The 24,319-nt window shown below is 38.0% G+C and overlaps 1 protein-coding gene across 2 annotated transcripts in view; it reads right to left on the bottom strand.

The window, feature by feature from the left end:
• Positions 1–6,312: 6,312 nt before the first annotated feature.
• Positions 6,313–24,319, bottom strand: part of col11a2 (collagen, type XI, alpha 2) — a 51,956-nt gene continuing 33,949 nt past the window's right edge. For both annotated transcript variants that reach the window (XM_028597362.1, XM_028597363.1), the window contains 44 exons: positions 23,799–23,843; positions 23,559–23,612; positions 23,343–23,387; positions 22,221–22,274; positions 22,059–22,103; positions 21,881–21,934; positions 21,658–21,702; positions 21,401–21,454; positions 21,157–21,264; positions 20,458–20,511; positions 20,301–20,354; positions 20,026–20,070; positions 19,528–19,581; positions 19,004–19,048; positions 18,790–18,843; positions 18,551–18,604; positions 18,041–18,094; positions 17,703–17,900; positions 17,553–17,606; positions 17,309–17,416; positions 17,053–17,160; positions 16,853–16,906; positions 16,625–16,678; positions 16,084–16,191; positions 15,905–15,958; positions 15,736–15,789; positions 15,339–15,392; positions 15,156–15,209; positions 14,930–15,037; positions 14,700–14,753; positions 14,449–14,502; positions 14,089–14,142; positions 13,584–13,637; positions 13,074–13,181; positions 12,891–12,944; positions 12,505–12,666; positions 12,330–12,383; positions 12,130–12,165; positions 11,953–12,006; positions 11,570–11,855; positions 11,251–11,363; positions 10,803–10,871; positions 10,299–10,535; positions 6,313–9,040 (listed from right to left, as the gene is read on the bottom strand). In XM_028597362.1, coding sequence (XP_028453163.1) covers positions 8,894–9,040; positions 10,299–10,535; positions 10,803–10,871; positions 11,251–11,363; positions 11,570–11,855; positions 11,953–12,006; positions 12,130–12,165; positions 12,330–12,383; positions 12,505–12,666; positions 12,891–12,944; positions 13,074–13,181; positions 13,584–13,637; positions 14,089–14,142; positions 14,449–14,502; positions 14,700–14,753; positions 14,930–15,037; positions 15,156–15,209; positions 15,339–15,392; positions 15,736–15,789; positions 15,905–15,958; positions 16,084–16,191; positions 16,625–16,678; positions 16,853–16,906; positions 17,053–17,160; positions 17,309–17,416; positions 17,553–17,606; positions 17,703–17,900; positions 18,041–18,094; positions 18,551–18,604; positions 18,790–18,843; positions 19,004–19,048; positions 19,528–19,581; positions 20,026–20,070; positions 20,301–20,354; positions 20,458–20,511; positions 21,157–21,264; positions 21,401–21,454; positions 21,658–21,702; positions 21,881–21,934; positions 22,059–22,103; positions 22,221–22,274; positions 23,343–23,387; positions 23,559–23,612; positions 23,799–23,843 — 3,462 coding nt within the window. In that variant the 3' untranslated portion in view covers positions 6,313–8,893. The remainder of the gene's footprint in view (positions 9,041–10,298; positions 10,536–10,802; positions 10,872–11,250; positions 11,364–11,569; positions 11,856–11,952; positions 12,007–12,129; positions 12,166–12,329; positions 12,384–12,504; positions 12,667–12,890; positions 12,945–13,073; positions 13,182–13,583; positions 13,638–14,088; positions 14,143–14,448; positions 14,503–14,699; positions 14,754–14,929; positions 15,038–15,155; positions 15,210–15,338; positions 15,393–15,735; positions 15,790–15,904; positions 15,959–16,083; positions 16,192–16,624; positions 16,679–16,852; positions 16,907–17,052; positions 17,161–17,308; positions 17,417–17,552; positions 17,607–17,702; positions 17,901–18,040; positions 18,095–18,550; positions 18,605–18,789; positions 18,844–19,003; positions 19,049–19,527; positions 19,582–20,025; positions 20,071–20,300; positions 20,355–20,457; positions 20,512–21,156; positions 21,265–21,400; positions 21,455–21,657; positions 21,703–21,880; positions 21,935–22,058; positions 22,104–22,220; positions 22,275–23,342; positions 23,388–23,558; positions 23,613–23,798; positions 23,844–24,319) is intronic.

The raw sequence follows: 24,319 nt of genomic DNA, 5'->3' as shown, positions 1-24,319 counted from the left end.
CTGCCACTTAGCCACAGCCGCTCCTATACTATACTAAGACTTTTGTTGACATACTGTACTATGCCTTTTTTCCACATACTATATGACTTTTTTCATTATTTTTCTACATGCTATAATATGACTTTTTTCATATTTTTTCGACATACTATAATATGACGTTTTTCACAATTCTTCGACATACTATACTATGACTTTTTTCATATTTTTTCGACATGCTATATGACTTTTTTCATTATTTTTCTACAGACTATACTATGACTTTTTCTATAATTTTTGACATACTATACTATGACTTTTTTCATATTTTTTCGACATACTATGACTTTTTTCATTATTTTTCTACATACTATACTATGACTTTTTCTATAATTTTTTACATACTATACTATGCCTTTTTCCACATACTATACTATGACTTTTTTCATAATTTTTCTTCACACTATACTATGAAACAATACTATGACTTTTTCGACATACTATACTATGACTTTTTCCATATTTTTTCGACATACTATACTATGATTTTTTTCGACATACTATACTATGACTTTTTTGACATACTATACTATGACTTTTGTCATATATTTTCAACATACTATAACTTTTTACATACTATGACTTTTTATATAGCGCTTTTCTAGACGTAGACAACTACTCAAACCTGCTCATTAGATAAACATTCATGCACATTTACACTCCGATGGCGCAGCATCAATCTTAACTACTACTCAAACCTGCTCATCAGATAAACATTCATGCTCATTTACACTCCGATGGCGCAGCATCAGGGGTCACTCGGGGTTCAGTGTCTTGCCCAAGGACACCACTTGCCCAGGGATTGACCCACCAACCTCCCGATTGGCAGGCGACCGCTCTGCCACTTAGCCACAGCCGCTCCTATACTATACTAAGACTTTTGTTGACATACTGTACTATGCCTTTTTTCCACATACTATATGACTTTTTTCATTATTTTTCTACATGCTATAATATGACTTTTTTCATATTTTTTCGACATACTATAATATGACGTTTTTCACAATTCTTCGACATACTATACTATGAATTTTTTCATAATTTTTTGACATACTATAATATGACTTTTTTCATATTTTTTCGACATACTATACTATGACTTTTTCCATAATTTTTCGACATACTATACTATGACTTTTTTTTACATGCTATACTAGACTTTTTTCGACATAGTGTACTATGACTTTTTTCATGTTTTTTTGACATACTTTACTCTGACTTTTTTCATATTTTTTCAACATACGATACTATGCCTTTTTTCGACATACTGTACTATGATTTTTTCATTATTTTCTACATACTATACTATGACTCTTTTCATATTATTTCGACATACAATTCTATGACTTTTTTCCTATGTTTTTACATACTATACTGTCTTTTTTCATATTTCTTTGACATACTACACTATGACTTTTTCTGACATACTATACTATGACTTTTTTCATATTTTGTCGACATACTATACTATGACTTTTTCCATAATTTTTCGACATACTATACTATGACTTTTTTTACATACTATATGAATTTTTTCGACATACTATACTATGACTTTTTTCATAATTTTTCGACATACACTATGACTTTTTCTATAATTTTTCGACATACTATACCATGACTTTTTTCATAATTTTTTGACATACTATAATATGACGTTTTTCATAATTTTTCGACATACTATACTATGACTTTTTTCATATTTTGTCGACATACTATACTATGACTTTTTCCATAATTTTTCGACATACTATACTATGACTTTTTTTTACATACTATATGAATTTTTTCGACATACTATACTATGACTTTTTTCATATTTTTTCGACATACTATACTATGACTTTTTCCATAATTTTTCGACATACTATACTATGACTGTTTTTTTACATGCTATACTAGACTTTTTTCGACATAGTGTACTATGACTTTTTTCATGTTTTTTTGACATACTTTACTCTGACTTTTTTTTATATTTTTTCAACATACGATACTATGGCTTTTTTCGACATACTGTACTATGATTTTTTCATTATTTTCTACATACTATTCTATTACTCTTTTCATATTATTTCGACATGCAATTCTATGACTTTTTTCCTATGTTTTTACATACTATACTGTCTTTTTTCATATTTCTTCGACATACTACACTATGACTTTTTCTGACATACTATACTATGACTTTTTTCATATTTTGTCGACATACTATGACTTTTTCCATAATTTTTTGACATACTATACTATGACTTTTTTTTACATACTATACTATGACTTTTTTCAATATACTATACTATGACTTTTTTCATAATTTTTCAACATACACTATGACTTTTTCTATAATTTTTCGACATACTATACCATGACTTTTTTCATAATTTTTTGAGATACTATAATATGACGTTTTTCATAATTTTTCGACATACTGTACTATGACTTTTTTTTGACATAGGTACCATAACGTTTTTCACAATTTTTTGACATACTATACTATGACTTTTTTCATATTTTTTCGACATACTATACTATGACTTTTTTTTACATGCTATACTAGACTTTTTTCGACATAGTGTACTATGACTTTTTTCATGTTTTTTTGACATACTTTACTCTGACTTTTTTCATATTTTTTCAACATACGATACTATGCCTTTTTTCGACATACTTTACTATGATTTTTTCATTATTTTCTACATACTATACTATGACTTTTTTCATAATTTTTCGACATACACTATGACTTTTTCTATAATTTTTCGACATACTATACCATGACTTTTTTCATAATTTTTCGACATACAATTCTATGACTTTTTTCCTATGTTTTTACATACTATACTGTCTTTTTTACATATTTCTTCGACATACTACACTATGACTTTTTCTGACATACTATACTATGACTTTTTTCATATTTTGTCGACATACTATACTATGACTTTTTCCATAATTTTTTGACATACTATACTATGACTTTTTTTTACATACTATACTATGACTTTTTTCAACATACTATACTATGACTTTTTTCATAATTTTTCGACATACTGTACTATGACTTTTTTTTGACATAGTGTACCATAACGTTTTTCACAATTTTTTGACATACTATACTATGACTTTTTTCATATTTTTTCGACATACTATACTATGACTTTTTCCATAATTTTTCGACATACTATACTATGACTTTTTTTTACATGCTATACTAGACTTTTTTCGACATAGTGTACTATGACTTTTTTCATATTTTTTCAACATACGATACTATGCCTTTTTTCGACATACTGTACTATGATTTTTTCATTATTTTCTACATACTATACTATGACTCTTTTCATATTATTTCAACATACAATTCTATGACTTTTTTCCTATGTTTTTACATACTATACTGTCTTTTTTCATATTTCTTCGACATACTACACTATGACTTTTTCTGACATACTATACTATGACATTTTTCATATTTTTTTGACATACTATACTATGACATTTTTGAAATATTTGCCATATTATACTACGACTTTTTTCCATATACTATACTATGACTTTTTATGACTTTTTTATATACTATACTATGACTTTCTGTGGCTTTTATGACATACAATATTATGACTTTTTATGACTTTTTTTGACGACTATACTATGAAATTTTATGACTTTTTTCAACACACTATACTATGACTTTTTATCACTTTTTTGACATACTCTATTATAACTTTTTATCACTTTTTCGACATAGTATAAAATGACCTTTATTCAACATACTATACTTTTTTTTGACGGACAATACTCTATGATTGTTTCATGACTTTTATCGACATACTATATTATGAATTTATATTACTTTTTCAACACACTTTTTTATCACTTTTTTGACATACTCTATTATAACTTTTTATCACTTTTTCCATGACCTTTATTCAACATACTATACTATTACTTTTTTATGACGTTTATCAACATACTATACTTTTTTTTGATGGACAATACTCTATGATTGTTTCATGACTTTTATCGACATACTATATTATGAATTTATATTACTTTTCCAACACACATTTTTATCACTCTTTTGACATGCTCTATTATAACTTTTTATCACTTTTTCCATGACCTTTATTCAACATACTATACTATTACTTTTTTATGGCTTTTTTCGACATAATATACCATGACTTTTTTGACATACTATACTATGACTTTCTGTGGCTTTTATGACATACTAAATTATGACTTTTTATGACTTTTTGATTTTCTTTTTAACATACTATGCAATGTCTTTTTTCGACATACTATACTATGAATTTAATGACTTTCGAAATACTATGCTATGAATATTTATCAACATACTATACTATGACTTTTTATGGCTTTTTTCGACATACTATACTATTCCTTTTTTATCACTTATTTCAACATTTAAGTGACTTTTTATGAACTTTTGTCAACATACTATACTATGACTTTCATGACATTTCATGACTTTCATGACATAATATACCATGACTTTTTTGATAAACTATACTATGACTTTCAGTGGCTTTTATGACTATATTATGACTTTTTAGGACTTTTTGATGACTTTTTTCAACATACTATACTATGACTTTCATGACCTTTTCGACATATGATGCTATGACTTTTTTGACACACTTACTATATTATGACTTTCTATGGCCTTTTTCACCACACTATACTAGGATTTTTTATGACTTTTTTTTAATACACTATATTATGACTTTTTATGACATTTTAATGACATTCTATTATATAACTTTCATGACTTTTTTGACATACTATACTATGAATTATAAGACTTTTTTTTGAGATACTTTGACATATTTATGCCATATTTTATGACTTTCCAGCGCTTTTCATGGCATACTATACAATGCCTTTTAAATGAATTTAATGACTTTTTTTGGACATGCTATACTATGACTTTTTATGACTTTCAATGTACTATACTCCCTTTTTATGACTTTATTTAACATACCATACTTTTTTCAACATATTTTACTCCCTTTTTTATAACATTCATATTACATGCTATATTATAGATTTGTATGACTTTGACATAATATACTATGATTTTTTACATGACTTTTTATGACCTTTTCAACATACATGACTTCTTATGCTTTTTGACATACTCTAACTTTTTATATTACTTTTTTTTTCGAGATTACTTTTTGATACGATATACCATGACATTTTTATGACTTTTTTCGACATAGCATAATATACATTTTTACATTTTGACATATTATACAATGACCTTTAACATGACATTTTATGGCATTCTATACTATGACCTTTTACATAACATTTTTATAATTAAAAAAATATCAGCACACTCAATTGTGAGCAAAATCTATTTAATTTAGCAAGCTTTATTCTTGGAATCAAGGGTTCTTAGAAGTTCCTTAACCACTCAGGCAATGAGCTCCTGTTCCATTGCTTTGAGGTAGTCTTCTGGTGTAAAATCCTTATAGCCGCCTGTAGTACCTGCTAGGAGCTCACTGTTGGTTGTAACAAGAGACAGGTGACCTGAGGGCTGAACAGCTGAAACACATCAGGGTGGGGCAGACAATTACAAAGGTGAGAAAACACACAAGGCAAGAAGTCACTCAAGATATGACACCTGAGAATTGACCCTACAAAATAAAACCGTAAACTAAACTAAACCCATAATCATGATCATGGACCGTAAAATTACATCATCATGACTCATAGTACCATGACTTTTTTATGACTTGTTTTACTTGTCTTTTTTGACATGCTATACTAAAACATTTTTACGGCATCCTATACCAGCTGTACTGTACACAGTTTGGGCTGTACAGCAAGCTTGACAATAAAGGACTATAGCACAACCTTAAAGTGTCAAAGTATTATCATGTTTGCATTTAAAGTTATGTAAACAAGATTGTATATCCAAGTAATGCCGTTTTGGATATTTTTATAGTCCCCTCAGTTTCGGAAAACTGCTTTAACTCACACCAAGGCTTTTATATGGACTCCAAGTGGTAGGTCATGTCATATCTATTATTAAAACTACCTGCTACTGAAGAGAACTACTGATGACAGGGTTTTGGAAGAAAAACAAGAGTCAAGCAGCTCTTTTTAAAAGATTATATATTACAGAAACAAGAATTTTGAAAAATTACTTACACACATTATAAAATAATACTTTTTTCTCTTTACAGCACCATATTTTTTGTTGAAACATTTGTCTTCAACACAATAAAAGCAAATATTTGAGGTCATTCTCTCTGGAGAATCCCAAAGTCAGATTTATTTTGAAATATTTACGTTTTGGCCCACCCCATTTCCCTGCTGTAGTGAGAAAAAAAAGACGAACAAATAAAAAACCAGAACCCATAGCCACGTTATACTTACAAACAATAATCTTCTCCTCCCTCTCACAACCTTTCTCCTGCCCGCTGTAATCTCAGAAATTTGAAAAAATATGAGGATTGTGTCAACATTTTTAGCACCTCAATGTATATCAATGCAGGGGCTGACTCCGTAAACTGTAAATCTGGGATTCATTTCAAAGCCTAGCGCAGCAATTACCTGATCTTAAAACTAAAATACGCCAAGTAGAAACAGTAGCAACAACAAGGAAAAGTGACAGAACTGGAGAGTCACCATTTAATCATTACAGAGGAAGCAAAATTTAACAGCACAGTACAGTTGTTGAAAACACTAAAAAGGGATATTACAATAAAATATGGCCACAGATTCTTTGGTTCTACAAAAGGAGTTTGGAAAGGGCGTGAACAGAAGCACCATAACTCAGGCTGGCAGTGAGTTTAACATGTGAGTCACTCGCTTCACTTTACCTTCAAGTGTCAGCTACAGGAAATAAATACAAATGAAATATACCACATTTGACTGGAATATTTGGTGGTCCGTGTATTTCTTTTATCTCAAAGCACCCTGTTTGTTTTAAATAAATACAATAGAATATCACTATTTCTGTACAAATGGAATGTAATGCACATTTTCCCCCAGTTAAAGCTTTATGAAGAGACTAAAGAAAAATAAAGGACTCAAAGTCAATACTAAAACTTTTATGCTTTGGTATAATTAGCACCTTGCCACACAGTTTCTTTCAGTAAAGCATACATTTTATTCACTGCTGTATGAAAAAAAAGAAGGAGGGAACTTTGAATCTCATATACATATTTAAACCCTGATGATGTTCTGCGCTTGGAGGCTAAATCAGAAAATGCATTCTGGATGGAAAACAATAATCAAAGTACCCAAAAGTGACTCAGCAAATACTGGACTGGTGTGTGGTAGCGACCCTGGTAGCCTGATCCATGATCTAAAGAGGAGGAATCAGCCCTTTTAAAAAGGCACCAGTTAATATGCAAGTACAATAGCATCAAGTTCAGCACAGTTTACAAAAATAATGGCTTTTAAATTCACTGATCTAGGATCTTCTATCCTGCCTCTCTGCATGCAGCAGGTTTTGTTCCATGGTAACAAATAAACAATTCCAAGAGATTCTGCTGCTCTCAGGGCTGAGAAAAGATTGTCCAGTTAAATTTTTTTTTATAAATAAATCCTGCATCACACTGGACACTGGATTCTTAATCATCATTTTTAGACTTTTTTAATAAAACTGCAAGGTGGCCATGAAGAGAATATTACAAATAATAGAAAATTCACTTGGCAGCTTAAACAAGACAACCCTCATTTTATTCTGGGTGGAAACTGGTGGCTTTAATTCTTTAGTTGTATTCTTTGATGTAATAAGATACAAGCTGAGAGTTACTTTGTGTTTTCAATGTGAGCAACATGATTGACAAGTCACTTGACTTTTGCATATTTCTTACAAAACTAAACGACCAGAGAAGTTAACCCTTACAGAGATGGCCCAAAGGTTTATGTTGGCAACAGCTGAACATTTCTGACCACTGGCCGCCATTTTACCGGACAGTTTGGTGTCTACTGTAAAATAAGTGAAATAACTTCTGGCAAGTGCAAAACGGATAAAAAGTTGATTTCAAACTTTTCAATTATAAATGACTTTTTATCTGAATGACTAAAGGATGAAATGCCAAAGCAGTGAACCAAAACACACCACTTAACCGTCCGAAACGTCATAGATGCAGACGGCTACATAGGAGCCATTTGCACCTCTTGTTGATCATAAAAAAAAGTGACTGTCACGACCACGTTGCTCGCAGTTTGAACGTGGGATTAAAGAAATGGAAATAATGTCCAAGTGTGACCCATTTGTGGGAGGAGGAGGGGGGAGGTAGAGCAGGTGAGATGAGTGGAAACAAGAGACAGCGGGGAGGAGAGAAGAGTGAGAGGGGGATCGGAGACGGGGGGGCTTCAGGCCTCAGGTTACCGGCTTGCCCTCTTTGTCAGGGCGGTCCCTTTCGCTGCTGGTAAAGAAAACACCGTTTTGTTCCGAAGAACACTCTCCTGGTTTTTTCTTCCTTTCTCGCGGTCGTGCACCCAAACGATGGTCTCCTCTCCGCGAGTTTTTTTTTTTTCTCTTCACTTTTTTTTTTTGACGTCCATTAATTGTTGGGAGGATGTTGCTTTCCCCAGGCACGTACTTGAGTGTGAGTGTGTGGTTGTCTCACAACAGCATCTGCGTGTGTTAGTGTGTGTGTCTGTGGGTTTGTGTGTGTGTGTGTTTCATATCATTTACAAGTTAATTTACAAATTACTGGGCATGTATGTTTATTATATAAAAGTGTGTCTCTAAGTGCATGTGTGTGTGTGCGTGAGTATTGGCATGTGTTGTTCTTTGCATGATGCGCGTGTGTGTGTGTGTGTGTGTGTGTGTGTGTGTGTGTGTGTGTGTGTGTGTGTGGTATTTTTAGCCTTGGAAACAGACAGGTCCCACTTCAAAGCCAAACTGCTGGTTGCTCTCCCCAAAGTCTGACACCTTGATATCCAGCAGAGGAAGATGCTCCACCTGAGGTGTGTTGATCTCCAGGACTGTCCTGTCAAAGCCCTTACGATACTGCAGAGAGAGAGACACACGTGTTGGAACCAAGATATTTACATGTGGCATGATCGTGGAAAAATATTTAATGTATAATTTTTATTATACATTATTTTTTAACTGCATAATAACTGGGGGAATAAAAACGAGAGTAACAATTCTGATGCAGTTGATATGCGGTAGCCTGATACTTGTGAAAAGTAAAAAGCACTTCCTGTGTGCCACTAAAATTTCAAGAAATATATTCCATAGACAGTATATCCAAACAGGTTAAGTTAAACTAAATTCTTTACTGTAAAAACAAAACTGGTAAATATTAGAGTCAACAACATATTTTTGGAAGCACTCTGGGCTTTTCAAGAGCATACAAGGGTAAATAATATTATAGACAATCAGTGTAAAAGTTGCAGTGGTTTGGTTTCTACTGGGATATGCAGCAAAATGAGGGAATCACATTTTTTTTTTAAACATTTTGTGTACTTTAAGTAATTGTACTTAATACTATATGACCACACAGTGTAAGCAGTCAACATATTAATTATCAAATCGTAGTCAGCAAATATCAATAGCCCGCTGAATGATTGCAGATGTAGGTGGGGAACCCTCCAAAGTTCTTAACCTTAAAGGTCCCATGAAACGGTATAATTATGTTCCTTATGTGATGTCTTTCCCGTAACATAATGATAAGGTGGGACATAACACACAAGGGATCAATTTGCATTGCAAACTAATGGGATGTCACTTAGAGAGAGAGAGAGAGAGAGAGAGAGAGAGAGAGAGAGAGAGAGAGAGAGAGAGAGAGGCAGTTTCATTTGATAAGACAGGAAGAAGGGCAGACTGTTAAAAAAATGCGTTGGCGTCACTGGCTACATGTTGGATGGCTTATGCGAACAAGTATATGTAAAGCATAAATTAAGTTTAATATTATTATCATTATAGTGCAGCATGGGATCAATATCAAATATACACTGTTTTCTAGAACAGAATATCACTGTTTTCTCAATAACATGGAGTCTTCAATGGGGTAGAATAAGTCTATGTGTGTAAACTCAGAGAGCAGAAAGATGGTAAAGTCCGCACAACAGCTCAATGCTCCAAAAAATACTGTAATAAGGCAGGTGTCAGGAAGGCCAGATTGTGGGCCGAAACATTGTGGGCCTTATTAAAGTATTTTTCGGAGCACTGAGGAGATTTTACCTTCTTTCTACGTTTACTATTTTGTCCTGCAACAGCAACAACATGGATGAGCACTACAACGTCTTTTTTCTAAACTCACAGAGCAGCCATCGACCAAAGCTTTGATGTAAGGGTTGGTCTCGTAGCTCAGCTTCTCGTCGTTGGCGCCCTGGAGGTGCAGCGCCCTGTTGTAGTTGTTGTTGGCGCTTCGGTCGGCCCAGGCCACTGAGCGGTGGCAGTGGTAGGTGAGGCTCTGGCGGGCCTGGACGCTCAGGAGACGCAGGAAGCCCAGCTGGACCACGCCCACAGGCTCACCGGCGGAGTCCACGTAGGAGAACTGGGAGGAGGAGGTGGAGCGTGAAGAGGACGAAGAGGAGGTAACAAAACGGGATTTGGAGGGAGGAAAAGGTGGACGATGAAAAGGAGAGAATGCACGCAAAGGGATGACAGTGAAGGAAAAAGGGAGCAAGAAGGGAAAATGAGTGGAGTCAGGAAGAGAAAATAGAAAACAAAAAAGGTAATTAAGTAAAATTAAGAACTAAACTATCATTTAAAAATAAGTTATTCTTATTGTAAGTCTTATTGTCACAGAGGGGTTACTAACCTTACTACCAGTGGCAAACTCACTGTACCAGGAGCCTGGAGTCTCATTGTCCCAGGAGCTCATCTTCACCTGCCACCAGAATGGTCCAAATCACACATTAGTTTGATCTTTTGCACAAATAAATAAATACAGCTTGTAAACCTAGAGTTTTTTTGAGCCATTATAGCACTGAGATCTTCTTAGTTTTATTACAAATGTGAGAAAACGATGTGCAAATGCAAATTTAGAATTTTTTTGCACACACAAATGCATCATTCCTATCCCTTACATTTTTAATGGTTTTCTTAACTGGCACTCAGGCATTAGTTTAGTTAATTATAGGATCGCCATGAGCTGGGCCCTCAAGCACAGCTAGTCTTCCTGGGGCCCACATTTAAAAACATACATTCAAATTTATTTTTACAACAACACAGCAGATTTTACAGTATAGCTGATTGGGTGGACTGACCGTGTTGATGCTCTGGCTGGGGTACAGGCACGTCTCTGCTCCGCTGGTGAAATTACAGAAGACCTTGAAGGAGTCTCTGGAGCAGCCCTGGTTGGGGTCGATCCAGTATTCTCCTGCAGAGGGCGACAGAGAGACAAAGCAAGGTGGAAAAAAAAAAACATAAAAACACCGCCAATATTCAATGAAAAAGAAATTGTTGTTCAACATCATGTTGAAATGACAATGATTGCCACATCGACAACCTAATGAGGACCTGAGGGATCATTAAGAGGGATCTGTGAGCAGGTAGAAGCTACATTGTTCAGGTTAATTCCCTCACCGTCTTTGAGCTCTGGCTGGCTGAGGTGCAGGTCTTGGCAGGTGCGGGCAGGGCTGTCCTGGGTACCCAGAGGGAAACGCATGGTCTCGATCTCCTGTCGCAGTGAGTTGAGAGAGCCAAAGATCTCCTCCATGCCTTCTGTGCCCATCAGGAACTCAGTGCCAGCGGCGTCAGATGCAGGCATGTCGGAGTCGGTCTCGGATAGCAGCTGGCTGGCGTCGATGGAACGTTTGGACTTGGGACTCCTCTGGATGGGCAGGGGCTGAATGACCTCGCCTGGTGGGCCCTGGGAAGCAAGTTTACATTTGAACCAGTTAATTGACTAAAAAAACCTGTGAGGTGCAATGAAGTGAGCAGAATTGAAATGATAGTGAAGTACTTACAGGAGGTCCAGGAGGTCCTTGCACACCCTTTTCTCCCTTTGGACCGGATCCTCCCTAAACACAGCAAGGAGAGGGCAGATCCAAGAAGCATTACTGCATCAGATCCACAGCAGTGCATTTTTCGTGAACAATTGCATTTATTTTTGTGTGGTGCAAACACTCGTAAAGTATACTCACAGAAGAGCCCTTGGCTCCTTTGACACCTTGAGGACCCTGTAAAAGATATGAGCCTTTAGTTTAATGCAGGTGCCCATCCTTCAGCGTCTTACTGCTGCCACTAATTACAATGGTACTTAATAACATCTCAGGGAACTGAGTCAAGAGGAAGAACAAAATGAGATGGCACGTTTATGGAATAAATCAGTACGGGCACTCACAGGCAGACCAGGAGGACCAGCAGGGCCGAAGGGTCCGGTGCTTCCAGCCATTCCCTGTAATAAAACACAAGACATGTCTAACATGAGAATAGTTCAAGTACATTATTAGCAAAATGAATGTGAATAAGGGTGGCTGAGTTGCCCTTCTCGAACACATGTGAGCGGTCACACTTACAGACTCTCCTTTTGATCCAGAGGTTCCCTGAGGCCCAGGCAGACCTCTGTCTCCCTTTTCTCCCTGCTCTCCAGGGGGTCCAATGAGACCGATAAGACCTGGGTGCCCCTTCTCTCCCTTGGCACCGGGGTCTCCACGCAGACCAGGCAAACCAGGAGGTCCCTGCAGGAGAAGAAGAGAACGAAGAGGAGAGGGAGAAGACAGTGAGGAGTTGAGGAGCATGAAGAGGGAGAGAGAGAGAGCATGGAAGAGATGGAAGAGATGGAAGACAGGAAGAGAAACGGAGGATTGAATGAGAAGGCAGTAGATGCTGCTGCTATTTTACAGAATGGAGTTTATGTCAAAGTAAATGTGTATGTAACAAAAAAAAGGCATTGCTATCTTACAAGAGGTCCAGGTGGTCCTTTCTGTCCAGCAAGTCCTGGAGATCCTTGCTCACCCTGAAACACAGTTAACAACATAATTAGCACTGGGCCATCCCCCCAAATAATCACTTCTTAATCGTGAAATATTGTTTTGTTTATTGGCTGCATTAACAAATACTTAAATGAATCAAAATATCTACTGACCACTGATCCAGGGAGTCCTCTGAGACCTTCTGTTCCGGGTTTTCCTGGTTGACCCTGGGGGCCGACGGGGCCGGTTTTTCCTGGGGGGCCGACAGCACCTGAGTCTCCCTGTAAATGAGGATTGTGAGAAAAATGTGTTTTAAGTTTAAGTTATCGCATGCAACAGTGTGTAACAGTCTAAGTTGTGTATCACAATGGCAGAACAAAAGAAAATGAGACGAGATGAGAAGTTTGAGCTAAAACCTTTGTGGCAGAAATAACATATCAAAAACTAAAAGAAATACATACTCAGGGTGCAAATGTTTTTCAGAATAAAAGCAGAGTCAGTGATTTATCCTGGGATCACTAATGGAAACCATCATCACCAGGAAGTGAGACAGTAATCTGATGTCAATTTTGGTACTGTATATTTATAGCATTTTTGTATCGTTTGCCCATGAGTTTAGATTTAACATTATCTACGTAGAAATGCAGAGAGTTGAATAATGTACTAAAAAGCTCCGGACTCACCTTAGTTCCCTTCTCTCCCTGACGTCCCTCTGGTCCTCTGGTTCCAGCAGGGCCCTAGCCAATAAAACAGTACATTAACAAACACACAAAATATAATATATTATGTACTTTCAAATTCCATAATTTCATCAAATCTGTAGCAAGAAATACATTTACTAGATTATCTCATTTAACCGTATGTCAAATATAGGCAATTATTCTAACACTGGAGAGAATCTATGTTGAATACAACATCTGTCTGCACTTATTATTGGATGGTGACTGGATTACTGCAGCAAAACCAAGTACTTGTGCGTTAAATGTTTCTTCTCCCTTTAACTCCCAAAGCATACATCAAAAGTTGGACTTAGTAAAACACTTCACAATACAAAAAGAAATGCTTTGGCCAGTGACATTGGAGATTAGAGGCAGAATGGATGCTTCCATGGCTGCCACTGTGCTTTTTTTTATTTAAAACACTTCTTGGTGGGACCAGGTGGCTGTCAGATAAAGATGGTGACCTTACCCTCTTTCCCAGTGGGCCGGGAGGTCCGTTCTCCCCAGGAGGTCCAGGTGAGCCCTGCGATAGGAGGCAGAAACAGCAGAGTGACGACACTGAGGCATTTTTATAACGTTCGGTTACAAGGTAACCTTGGTTCTCTGAGTGAAGAAACTATCTCTCCAGGGCAAGGCCACTCGGACACCTGGGCCTTTTATGCCCAAGCATGGGCCACGTAGTGGTGTGTCTGAAAGTGGTATCCACGTAAACTGCCCCAGTGGGTCAGTCCCCCAGTACATATGGAATATGTAACTCTGGAGAGATAGTCTCGACGCCATAGAGAACACAATGTTCACATATCTACATTGTTGCATCTTTTGAACCTACAGATTCGCCTGCTTCGCCATCTTCTCCTCTCTCTCCCTTGGCGCCATCTTGACCCTGAAGTAAAGCAGATCAGAGTTAGGGGGTTTTCTTCCTGTTGTTTAGTTAAGTTAAAAGCTCAAGACAACATGGTTATGTGCATGTATGTAAGCTGAACAGTCGGCAGCTGTGCAGCCACGTAGAAAACAGAATATATTACCGCTATGGTGGTTAAATATGATGCTGACATGTGTTCTTCAGAATAGGGTACTTACTCGGGGTCCAAGCTCACCAGGGGGACCAGGATCACCAGGGAAACCAACAGGACCCTGAAGTTAGAAGCAAAAACAAAACTCACAGATTAAACGACAGAGGTCAAAATGGTGTCTGAATTTATGACAATAGAATGAGGGCAAAGAAGAATTTGTCAGTGCATTGGAGTTTCAAGTTATTGGTCTTTATGGCAATGTCTTTGTGTGTGTGTATTTCATCATGGTAGCCATACAGGATTTCCTTTGGGTCCGTCATCTCCCGGTCGTCCTCTTCCTCCAGCAGGCCCAGCTGTTCCAGGCTGTCCGGCCTCTCCCTTCTCTCCGCGCTCTCCACGAGGGCCCTGCCAACAGGAGCGCAGAACTCTCGGTTAACTCATGGATGATATTAAGCAGTCAAAGTAAGTAAAGGCACAGTCTCCTGATATCTCACCCCACAAGGTGTTAGGGTCAGCCACTCACCTTCTTTCCGGGCTCCCCTACGATTCCAGGTGGTCCGCCCTCACCAGGCTCTCCCTGTGAAGCAAACAGTATTACTTTTAGCTCTCAGGATGAGTTGAAATTATTTCAGTTTTTATTTCTTTTGATACCATCAGACTCATGCAGAAATAGTGCTTCAATTTTAGCAAAAAAACGTGTGTGCACCTTCTCTCCAAGAGGTCCAGGATTACCCAAACCACCAGGAGGACCTTGAGGACCCTGAAAAAAAACCACACAAAAAGATTAAATAATTCACATCAAAATGGTTATTATGGGCAAAAAAGTAAGACCCATTCTACTTTTACATTTACCTACCTAACACTATTCATTTTTAATGTAACGTGATATAATCTGTTCACATAACTGTTAATAAGCAAACCATGGCAGTGTGGTGGTCTGTGTGTTATTCATAAAACAAAATTCAAGACTATTGCTGTTTTTGGAGCAGTTTTGTTCAACATGCTACCACTGTCAGTCGGTGTAACAGCTCCACAGCAGCTCTTTGCAGCGTGAATCATGCAGATAACATGTTGTTGTCATTTCATAAATAATAAACACTCACGTCGGCACCGCTGGGTCCAGCGGGGCCCCGGGGTCCTGGAGGGCCTGGGGGACCCTGGAAACATAAAGAGGCTCACACTTTTATCGTCATTCATGATTTGTATTGTTATAAAATAAGTCACTGAAGCCAAGTCATTATGATTGATGTCGTGTGTATTTCTGAAACTCACCAGAGGTCCAACATCTCCTGTCTCTCCCTTCTCACCTGGGGGTCCTGGCAATCCCTGCAGGACACAGGTGACAGTTACACAAACAATGAGCTATGCTTAGCAGCCTAGCACAATAGTGTAGCTCAATATTTATCTAAAAGTCTAAACCTCTGAAGTGAGTAACGTAGCTATTATCTTACCTGCAGTCCGATTGGTCCCGGGGCTCCTGGGAATCCTCTGGTTCCTTCGTCACCTTTAGCTCCAAAAGGCCCCTGCTGACCCCTCGGTCCAAGCTCTCCATCAGCACCCTGCACCACAGAAGAAGAAATAAATAAATAAAGACACAAGAGATGAGAATAAGTTAGCTGAAAACATTGTCTCCATATATTCGTGATAGTGATTGAATGTTCAGTGCCTTAACATGTTTGTATAGTTTTTATTTATTTGATAGTTTATTTTGTATTTCCATTTTGCTAAACCCTTTATCATATTGATAGCTCATGTATCTGGCAGTTATGTATTTTATATCCTAGTTTGTTTGGAATAAATAGAAAGACAGAGTTTGTAGCATGAGCAATGACAATCACCATAACTTAACAAATAAAAGAATGCCGCCTAGAAACTCAACTGGCACCAAATGCAGCAAACTGCAAGTTTATGCAATCAGGAACACCACAGTACAACGAAGTGGCACTGCAAACTGTCTGATTTTGTCTTCAACGTGTTCAAGTTTGTACTTACAGCAGGCCCAGGCTGACCGACAGGACCCATTGGCCCGGGTGGACCAGGAGGACCCTACCAACAGACACAAACACAAGCATACAAACAATGAGAAGAACCACAAAACAGCAGTGATCCGCTGAACTGAGAAACAGCAGCGTTAGACACTTTTCATTTACACAAATTAAATTCGGATCATTTCCGATCAGAAAGAAATCTTAGGGCTTGATGCACGTCGGCGTCACTCACATGCTCTCCTTTTCCTCCCTTTGCGCCCTTCTGACCGTGCTCTCCAACCTCACCCTGCATGGACAAAGAAACGCTACGTTACAGCAAAGACAAGATTTAAACAAAGCTCTGAAAGGAGTGATCATCAGATCCCGATAAGAACAGCGTGGAATAATGATGTAACTAACGATGTGTTGGAACTGTTATCTAGAATTACTGGCCTTGTCTCCGTCCTCTCCGGGTACTCCAGGTGATCCGGCAGGGCCCGGCAGACCGACGGCACCCTGCACTCCATCACGACCGGCCGGCCCGATAGGGCCTTTCTCACCCTTGACAGGAGAAAAAGAAATAAGAGGAGAATCAATACAGTGGTTGATAGTTTTTACTTTGGCTGGATTGACAATGTCTTTGGAATATTCCTCTGATTGTTGAGCACTAATGTACTGTACATAGGATAAAAATGTTCAGAATACTCACAGGAACTCCCTTCTCTCCAGAGGGTCCAGGAGGCCCCTGAGGGCCGGGTCTACCAGGAGGTCCAACAGGTCCAGCAGTACCAGCTTGGCCCCTCTCACCAGGAGACCCCTACAGAGGTATAAAATCATAAAGACAGTACCGATTACAGCTGGTGCTCATTAAGTCAGTACTTCATTCTTAAGTTGGATGCACTGTGATATATTATAATAAAATAATAATAATTTTCATATGGTTTGAAACGTACAGCAGGTCCAGGAGGTCCGGCAGGTCCTTCACTTCCCTTCAGTCCTCCACCTCCCTGAAAGAAAAGACAAGAAGGGATTAATCAGTACTTATCCAAAAGGTCAATTTACTGCTATCAAAGTGATCAATATCTGCCCGACGATCTACTCACAGGGGTTCCAGGCAGTCCTCTCTCTCCAGGGAAGCCTCTCAGTCCTGGGGGTCCGTCTTTACCGGGGCCTCCGGGGGGGCCAGGGTCTCCCTTGGTGCCCTCCTTCCCTGAGGGACCAGAAAGTCCCTGCTCTCCAGGTGGACCTGGGGGTCCAGGGTGGCCGCGCTCGCCCATGGGGCCGGTCTCTCCTGATGGACCCTGGGAGGATGGAGACGGACAGGGCACAGAGGGGAAGAAGATGTTGGGAGAGAAGAAAAGTAAAGAGGATGTTGTTATGGAAACTGATGTGATTTACTGTATCGGTAATGAAGAATTCTGCACCATGATTAAGAACTCACCTGAGGTCCAACGACTCCAGGAGGCCCAGGTGGACCCATTTTACCTTGGAAACCCTGGAGGAGAGAAACTCAGTTAATTAACAAATCTACAAACGATATTTAATATCTAAAGAAAGCTTGGGAAGAAACATTATTCGTTTCCACATTATTTCTTTAAGCTTCGTATTTAATTTGTCATGATGTCAAATTATCAGTACAAACAAAACACAAACAAAAACTACTACTAAGGTTTCTTTGAATCCAGCACACCTCCAAAGGCTGTCATTAAAAATAGAATTCAAAGATCAACAGAAAATAGTGTAAAACACATAAATTATGTATTTTTCCACATTATAATGAATTATCTGTAACAAACATTTCTGAGTGACTGCATCTTCATCAGGTGTATTAAAAAAAAGAGTGACTGGATCCTATAAGAAAGCCCTGACTGGAATCAGTGTAAGAGTCTTAAATTCGTCAGTGTAAACAGGTAAACCATCTTTAAGAGTAGTAAAAAAAAACACAACTCACAACTTCTCCTCTCTGCCCAGGGTGTCCAGGCAGCCCATCCTTTCCTGGTGGTCCCTGTAATGAAACATCAATCATCCATCACATTTTAATTCAATCTCCACCTTAGGAGAGCTTTCCCTACAAGCTGTAGGATCAATGTGCTAGAATTCTCTTATGAGCAGCCAAGTGATACTACCTTGACTATACACAATGTGTCTACAATCAGTCAATAAGAAACTGGCATCAAAACGTTTTCTTACGGGAGGTCCCTTTGGTCCGGGGAAACCGTTGGCTCCCTGAGGTCCGGGCAATCCCTGATGAGACAACAACATATGATATAATATGAAATCCTCCGTAACAGCCATCAGTGTCTTACACCAAAATCTTATAAAATGAGGCACAGATTTGAACGTGTGCTTTTTTTTTCATTTGAGTGCTACGCAGCAGGACATGTAATGAAAATGAAGTGCTCACCCTCTCTCCAGGAGGACCAGGGGGGCCATCGCTTCCAGAAGTTCCCTAACAGGCAACAAAACAACAATACAGTAAATAAAAAAGAAAAGTTTCAGATCATCAAACTATTATTCTTTAATATATTTTGCTTCTTGAGATAGGCTTAAATCTTGAGCAAGGCTACTTTGAGTCAAAGACCCGAAAGAAATATGTAAATGAATCAAAGAAAACAGATGACAAAGTACAGGGATAAATCGCTGAAGATAAGCCTTTTCATTAAATATCAAAATACAGGGCCGTGTTTTTATTTAAACTGTTGGGAGTTAAATTCAAATTGAGTGATTGAGTTATAAAAAAAAAAAAAAAAAAAAAAGAAAACAAGAAATCCAGCTTTGAAGTTTTACTTCCATCAATATAAATGTGTAATGAGGATTACTATAACAATGGCAAAACATTATCATCAACACAAAAATTATCATCAACATAATCATCATAATAAGCACTTGCCAAGCAATTATGTGGACTTCAAATTTCCCAAAACAAACCTTTGCTCCTGATTTCCCAGTCGCGCCCCTCGGTCCTCTCTGCCCTCTGGGGCCCTGGTGGACACAAACAGTGAGCAGAGTTAGTGAAATACTACGCAAAAGTGATGCTATCTGGGATTACGTTGATGTTACGAGAGTTTTAAATTAATCAAATCACATCAAATCAGTGCTTAAAGAATAACTTAAAATCCCCTGAAAATCTTGTTTTTGCTGAGCTCCAGTGGTTTAATATCTCACTTTGCTGCAGTGATGCACAGGTGTACTATTATAACCAAGGGTCAGAGCTGCAACAGGCTTGACACTCTTAACCAGAGAGGGCAGTAAAATTCTGCTCAGGTGCTACGTTACTCTCGTAATACCAAGAACCTACAAAAACAGTTTCTGTCCATCTGTGCTCAACAGCTTGAGTGGAAGAAGGATCAAAGATCATCATCCTCAGACCAAGCATAGCTTCTACAAACTGGCTAAAAGAAGGAATAAATAAACGTGAAATGGTACCGTTGGTCCTCTTTGTCCTCTAGGCCCTGATTTGCCACCAAGACCCTGAAAAAACAAACAAAAAAACACAATTTCAGACTCAGTCAGACAGAAGTGAACGGTACATTACTGAAGATAAATACAGGATCCATCAGTCCACCTTATCTGTGTAGAGATCATTAATTAGCTACCTCATTTGACACTTCGACATTGATCACTGCTTTGATCACTTTTTATCTATGGCCCTAAGGAGCTGAATAGTCTGGCTTAAGAAGCAAAATGATCGACAGAGTTACCCTTGTTCCCTTCTCGCCATTTGAGCCAGGGAATCCTGGGAATCCAAGAGATCCCTAAAAAACAAATGAACATAAGCACTGTAAGGCCTGGTGATCAAAAAAAGTAATCCAGGATGAATAAATGTGCCCGTGAGGATGATATGTGTGTTTCTCTTACCTTGGGTCCTTGTCTTCCAGGATATCCAGGAAGTCCAGGTACACCAAGTTTACCCTGAAATGATGTGACGATGTCATTAATCATTATCCTTTAATGTAAAAGAGATCACAACATCTGTAATTGGGTTTTAAATATTACCAAACTGCTACACAACAAATTGTATCATAAGCGTGCCAGTTATGATTTGTTCAAATTCTGAAAAATATGCCACAATATGAAAGTAAACGAGAATTAGCTGATATTGTGCTCAGGTGTGCTACGGTCATATTAACATGCAATAAAATTAACAGCAAAATATCAGAAGTTTAGTCACAGCAATTTACACAACAAATATCAAAAAAACCTATGTGAAAATGAAATGCCCATGTTTCATTCAAATATACTTGTAATATAATTATAGAATCCTGTAAACTGTCTTATTTCAGTCAAGTGCACATATGTGTACAACCACAAGAGGGCAGCACAGTGATATTTCCTGCCTAATGTTGTCAAAGAGGAGGCCTCACCCTAATTCTAAGAAATGGAAATATCTTGGTAAATTTGTGGGAAATATCAGAATTTACAACGCAAAAACCAGAAGTTCAGTCTCAGAAGAATTTCACTTTTAGTGAGTAATACATAAAGCATGAAATGATGCTCCTATGAATATCAGTAACCTATCTCACGTTACTCAGAGCCAATCATGTAATCTGGTTGTACCTTCTCTCCAACTAGTCCAATTGGTCCGAGCTCACCGGGGGGTCCGACGCGACCCTTTGGCCCCTCTGGACCATCCTCTCCTCTGGGCCCTGATACTCCAAGCTCACCCTGTCAGCAGGAGCAAAACTATCAGATCAAATCAACAATATATATACAGATATACAGAGTAATAACTCAGAAAATATGGCAAAGATATGAAATGACAATGAATAAGTCAATCAATCAATCAATCAATCAATCTTACCCTTTCTCCCTTGGCACCAAAATCTCCCTTAATTCCAGGGAAACCATCTTCTCCCTAGAAACACAAGCAAACAGCAAAAGACTACATCAACCTGTTTATTATTGAATTGAACTCAAAATCATTTTAGACAAAGACGTGAACATGTCCTGTTTTGTTGCTATTGTGTGTCAACTAAAAATGTACACTATGCAATTGTGATTTTAAGTGAGGGTATATCTTGACTAAGTGGAAGTATTATACTGTAATGTATGACTTACCTTCTCTCCCTTGTGGCCCTTCAGTCCACGGATTCCTTGACTTCCCTGCAATTAAAGCATTGCATAATCAATACACTGATATACTAAGGAACATTTAAGTTGTTATGTTTATTTGCACATGCAATACAAAATCCTAAAAAAAAAAAAAAATCAAAAAGTAATTTAAAGTGTGCAAAAGTGACCTGACAAAGAAGACGTAATGGAAAAAATGAACCGAACTGACCTTGATGCCACGAGGGCCGGGATAGCCGATAGATCCCTGGGGACCGTTGGGACCCTGGAGAAGGTCAAAGAAAAAAGGGCGAGTTAACATCACAATAAATGCCTTAAAGTAAGTAAGAGTGTGTTCGATGGAAGGGACACCATGGCCGGGGTGTGATGGGCTGATGACTGACACCCACCTGGTTTCCTTTGGTGCCAGAAGGCCCCTCCTTCCCTGGGTGACCCTGAGAAGGAAAGACAAAGAGCTCAAGTCTCAGCAAGGACATCCAGTGCTGGTAGATTCAACCTAATTCAGTTTTAATGATATAATCAAAGAAAAATAAGAAAGAGACTAAACGTACAGGAGGGCCGTCAGCTCCAGGCATTCCTGGCAGGCCTGGTTTTCCTGTGGGACCCTGGAGGAGAAGACAAGATGGTCATAAGTGAGAGTCCAGAGGGGGGTGGTTACTGTTTGGTAACTGCCCTAAAACACCAAAAAAATTACTAGTGCTAATAACTGTGTAGCTACCAAGCTGACAAGTGGGAGCTGCTTCCTTTCTATGCTTAATGTGGCAGAGAGAAGGATGTGTAATTCCAATGTGATTGCAGAGTTACTTGAACTGCCATTATTAGTAGGTGGATTCTTTTTTACCTCTGGACAGTCTGGCTAGCAGACTTTATGCTAAGCTAAAATAAGCTAATCTGCTGCTGGCTGTAGCTCATATTTAAACAAAGAGATATAAGAGTGTTATCAGTCTTTTCTCATGTTACTATTGCCAAGAAAGCAAATAAGCACACTTCACAAAAGGACTGTTGTTTTAAAAGTCTACAAGAGAAAAAATACATCAATAAAGAGTAATCATCAAGCATCCCTTTATGTATTGAAATCAAGAATAATAACGTATGATATACAGTGCATGTTATGTTACATCTAATCTAATCCAATCAGATCTCATCTAATGTCTTGAGTATAACTTCATCTTTTTCACAATTTCCGGATCATTTGAATAAAATTATCATTAAACAATACACTTATTTGTTAATGTAATATATACATACATTTACTTAAAACACCTAAAAACCTACATACTTTCTGGACAAAAAAAATGTGATGTTAGAATATGGACTATGAAATATTTTTTTCTTATGGACTTGTCTTATGAACTGCAAGTCTCCCAAACAGATATATTGCTGGTTTTCACTTTTGTTATATCTTTCATTGCATTATGTAACAATTTAATATCTGCTTGTTTTTTTTTTTTTTACAAGAAAAAAAACTAACTGCGGATGCAGAATGCTCTCTACATGCTGTGATATTGGCTATCCAAAATACCTCACAGGGCTAAGGGGCTTTCTGGACATCTATCCTTCATAAATAAGGAGATAAAAGATGTAAACATTCATCCTCTATTGTATAACTTCACTGAGCCACTTTCCTGTATCTTGCAGTATTTTTGTAAGTGTATATATTCTTGGTATCTTACTTTCTCTCCTGGGGGTCCAAGGGCTCCCTGAGGTCCTGCCATTCCCTGAAAAGAAGCAATAAATGAATGAATGCACACTCTCAACATTACTGTTTCCTTTTGTTTTATGTGCATGTGCACGCACACCTTTGCTCTTTCACACACAGTTACTTAATGAAAAAGGTTAATATTACACAAGTACAGTATGTGATAGTGACCAACTGTCCATGGCCTCACCTGAGTTCCTGGGGTACCCTGCTGACCTGGAGGTCCTGGCTCTCCTTGGGGACCCTGAGACACAGAAACAAGAAAAGTGATGACAAAGTGGAGGACAGATGAGGAAAAGAGTGTCACATCTTAGAATTACTCATACACAATAAAAAGGTCTTGTGATGCAATTACAGCCACTGATAGTAATTATCAGCCCGATTCAAAAGTTACATGTTAACATGTTGGACAACTTAAAGTAACACTGACCAGGTTTCCCTTGGGACCGTGGGGCCCGTCATTTCCTCGTACACCCTGAGAAGAAAAGAGGATGAACAGAGAAAAATCAGAATGGAAATCTGAACAACAATGATGAAAATAATTCAAACACAGATGCACATACTAATGATTAACTCACTTTTATATTCAAAGCAATTCTTTTTTTGCTGCCTGCTGTAGGAACCGATACGATGCTTGCTAGTCCCTTATTGCTCACTGCCACTCACAGCAAATTAGAGATTTTGTTGGGAATCAGAACTTAAAAACTGCAGCTTAAAAGGGGAACTCCACTGATTTTATAAATGTTTGTTCACAGGTCTTAAGTAGTATAAACTACTGAAGCTGATAAATGTCCTTAAATGATGCTGGCTCACCAGACCTCTGTAGCCCGCTCTTCAGCTCTGCTTCAGGTTAGCGTCTGGAGGCTACATTAGCTGCTACTAGCATAACACACCTGAATCTCTGACCAACGGGCAGCGGTCAAGTTGCATTATGGGGAATGTGGGCACCAG

The sequence above is a fragment of the Perca flavescens genome, chromosome 14 (assembly GCF_004354835.1).
Source record: "Perca flavescens isolate YP-PL-M2 chromosome 14, PFLA_1.0, whole genome shotgun sequence".
Lineage (NCBI taxonomy): Eukaryota > Metazoa > Chordata > Actinopteri > Perciformes > Percidae > Perca > Perca flavescens.
The sequence above is the reverse complement of the archived record's forward strand: the minus strand, read 5'-3'. Positions and strand labels throughout refer to the sequence as shown.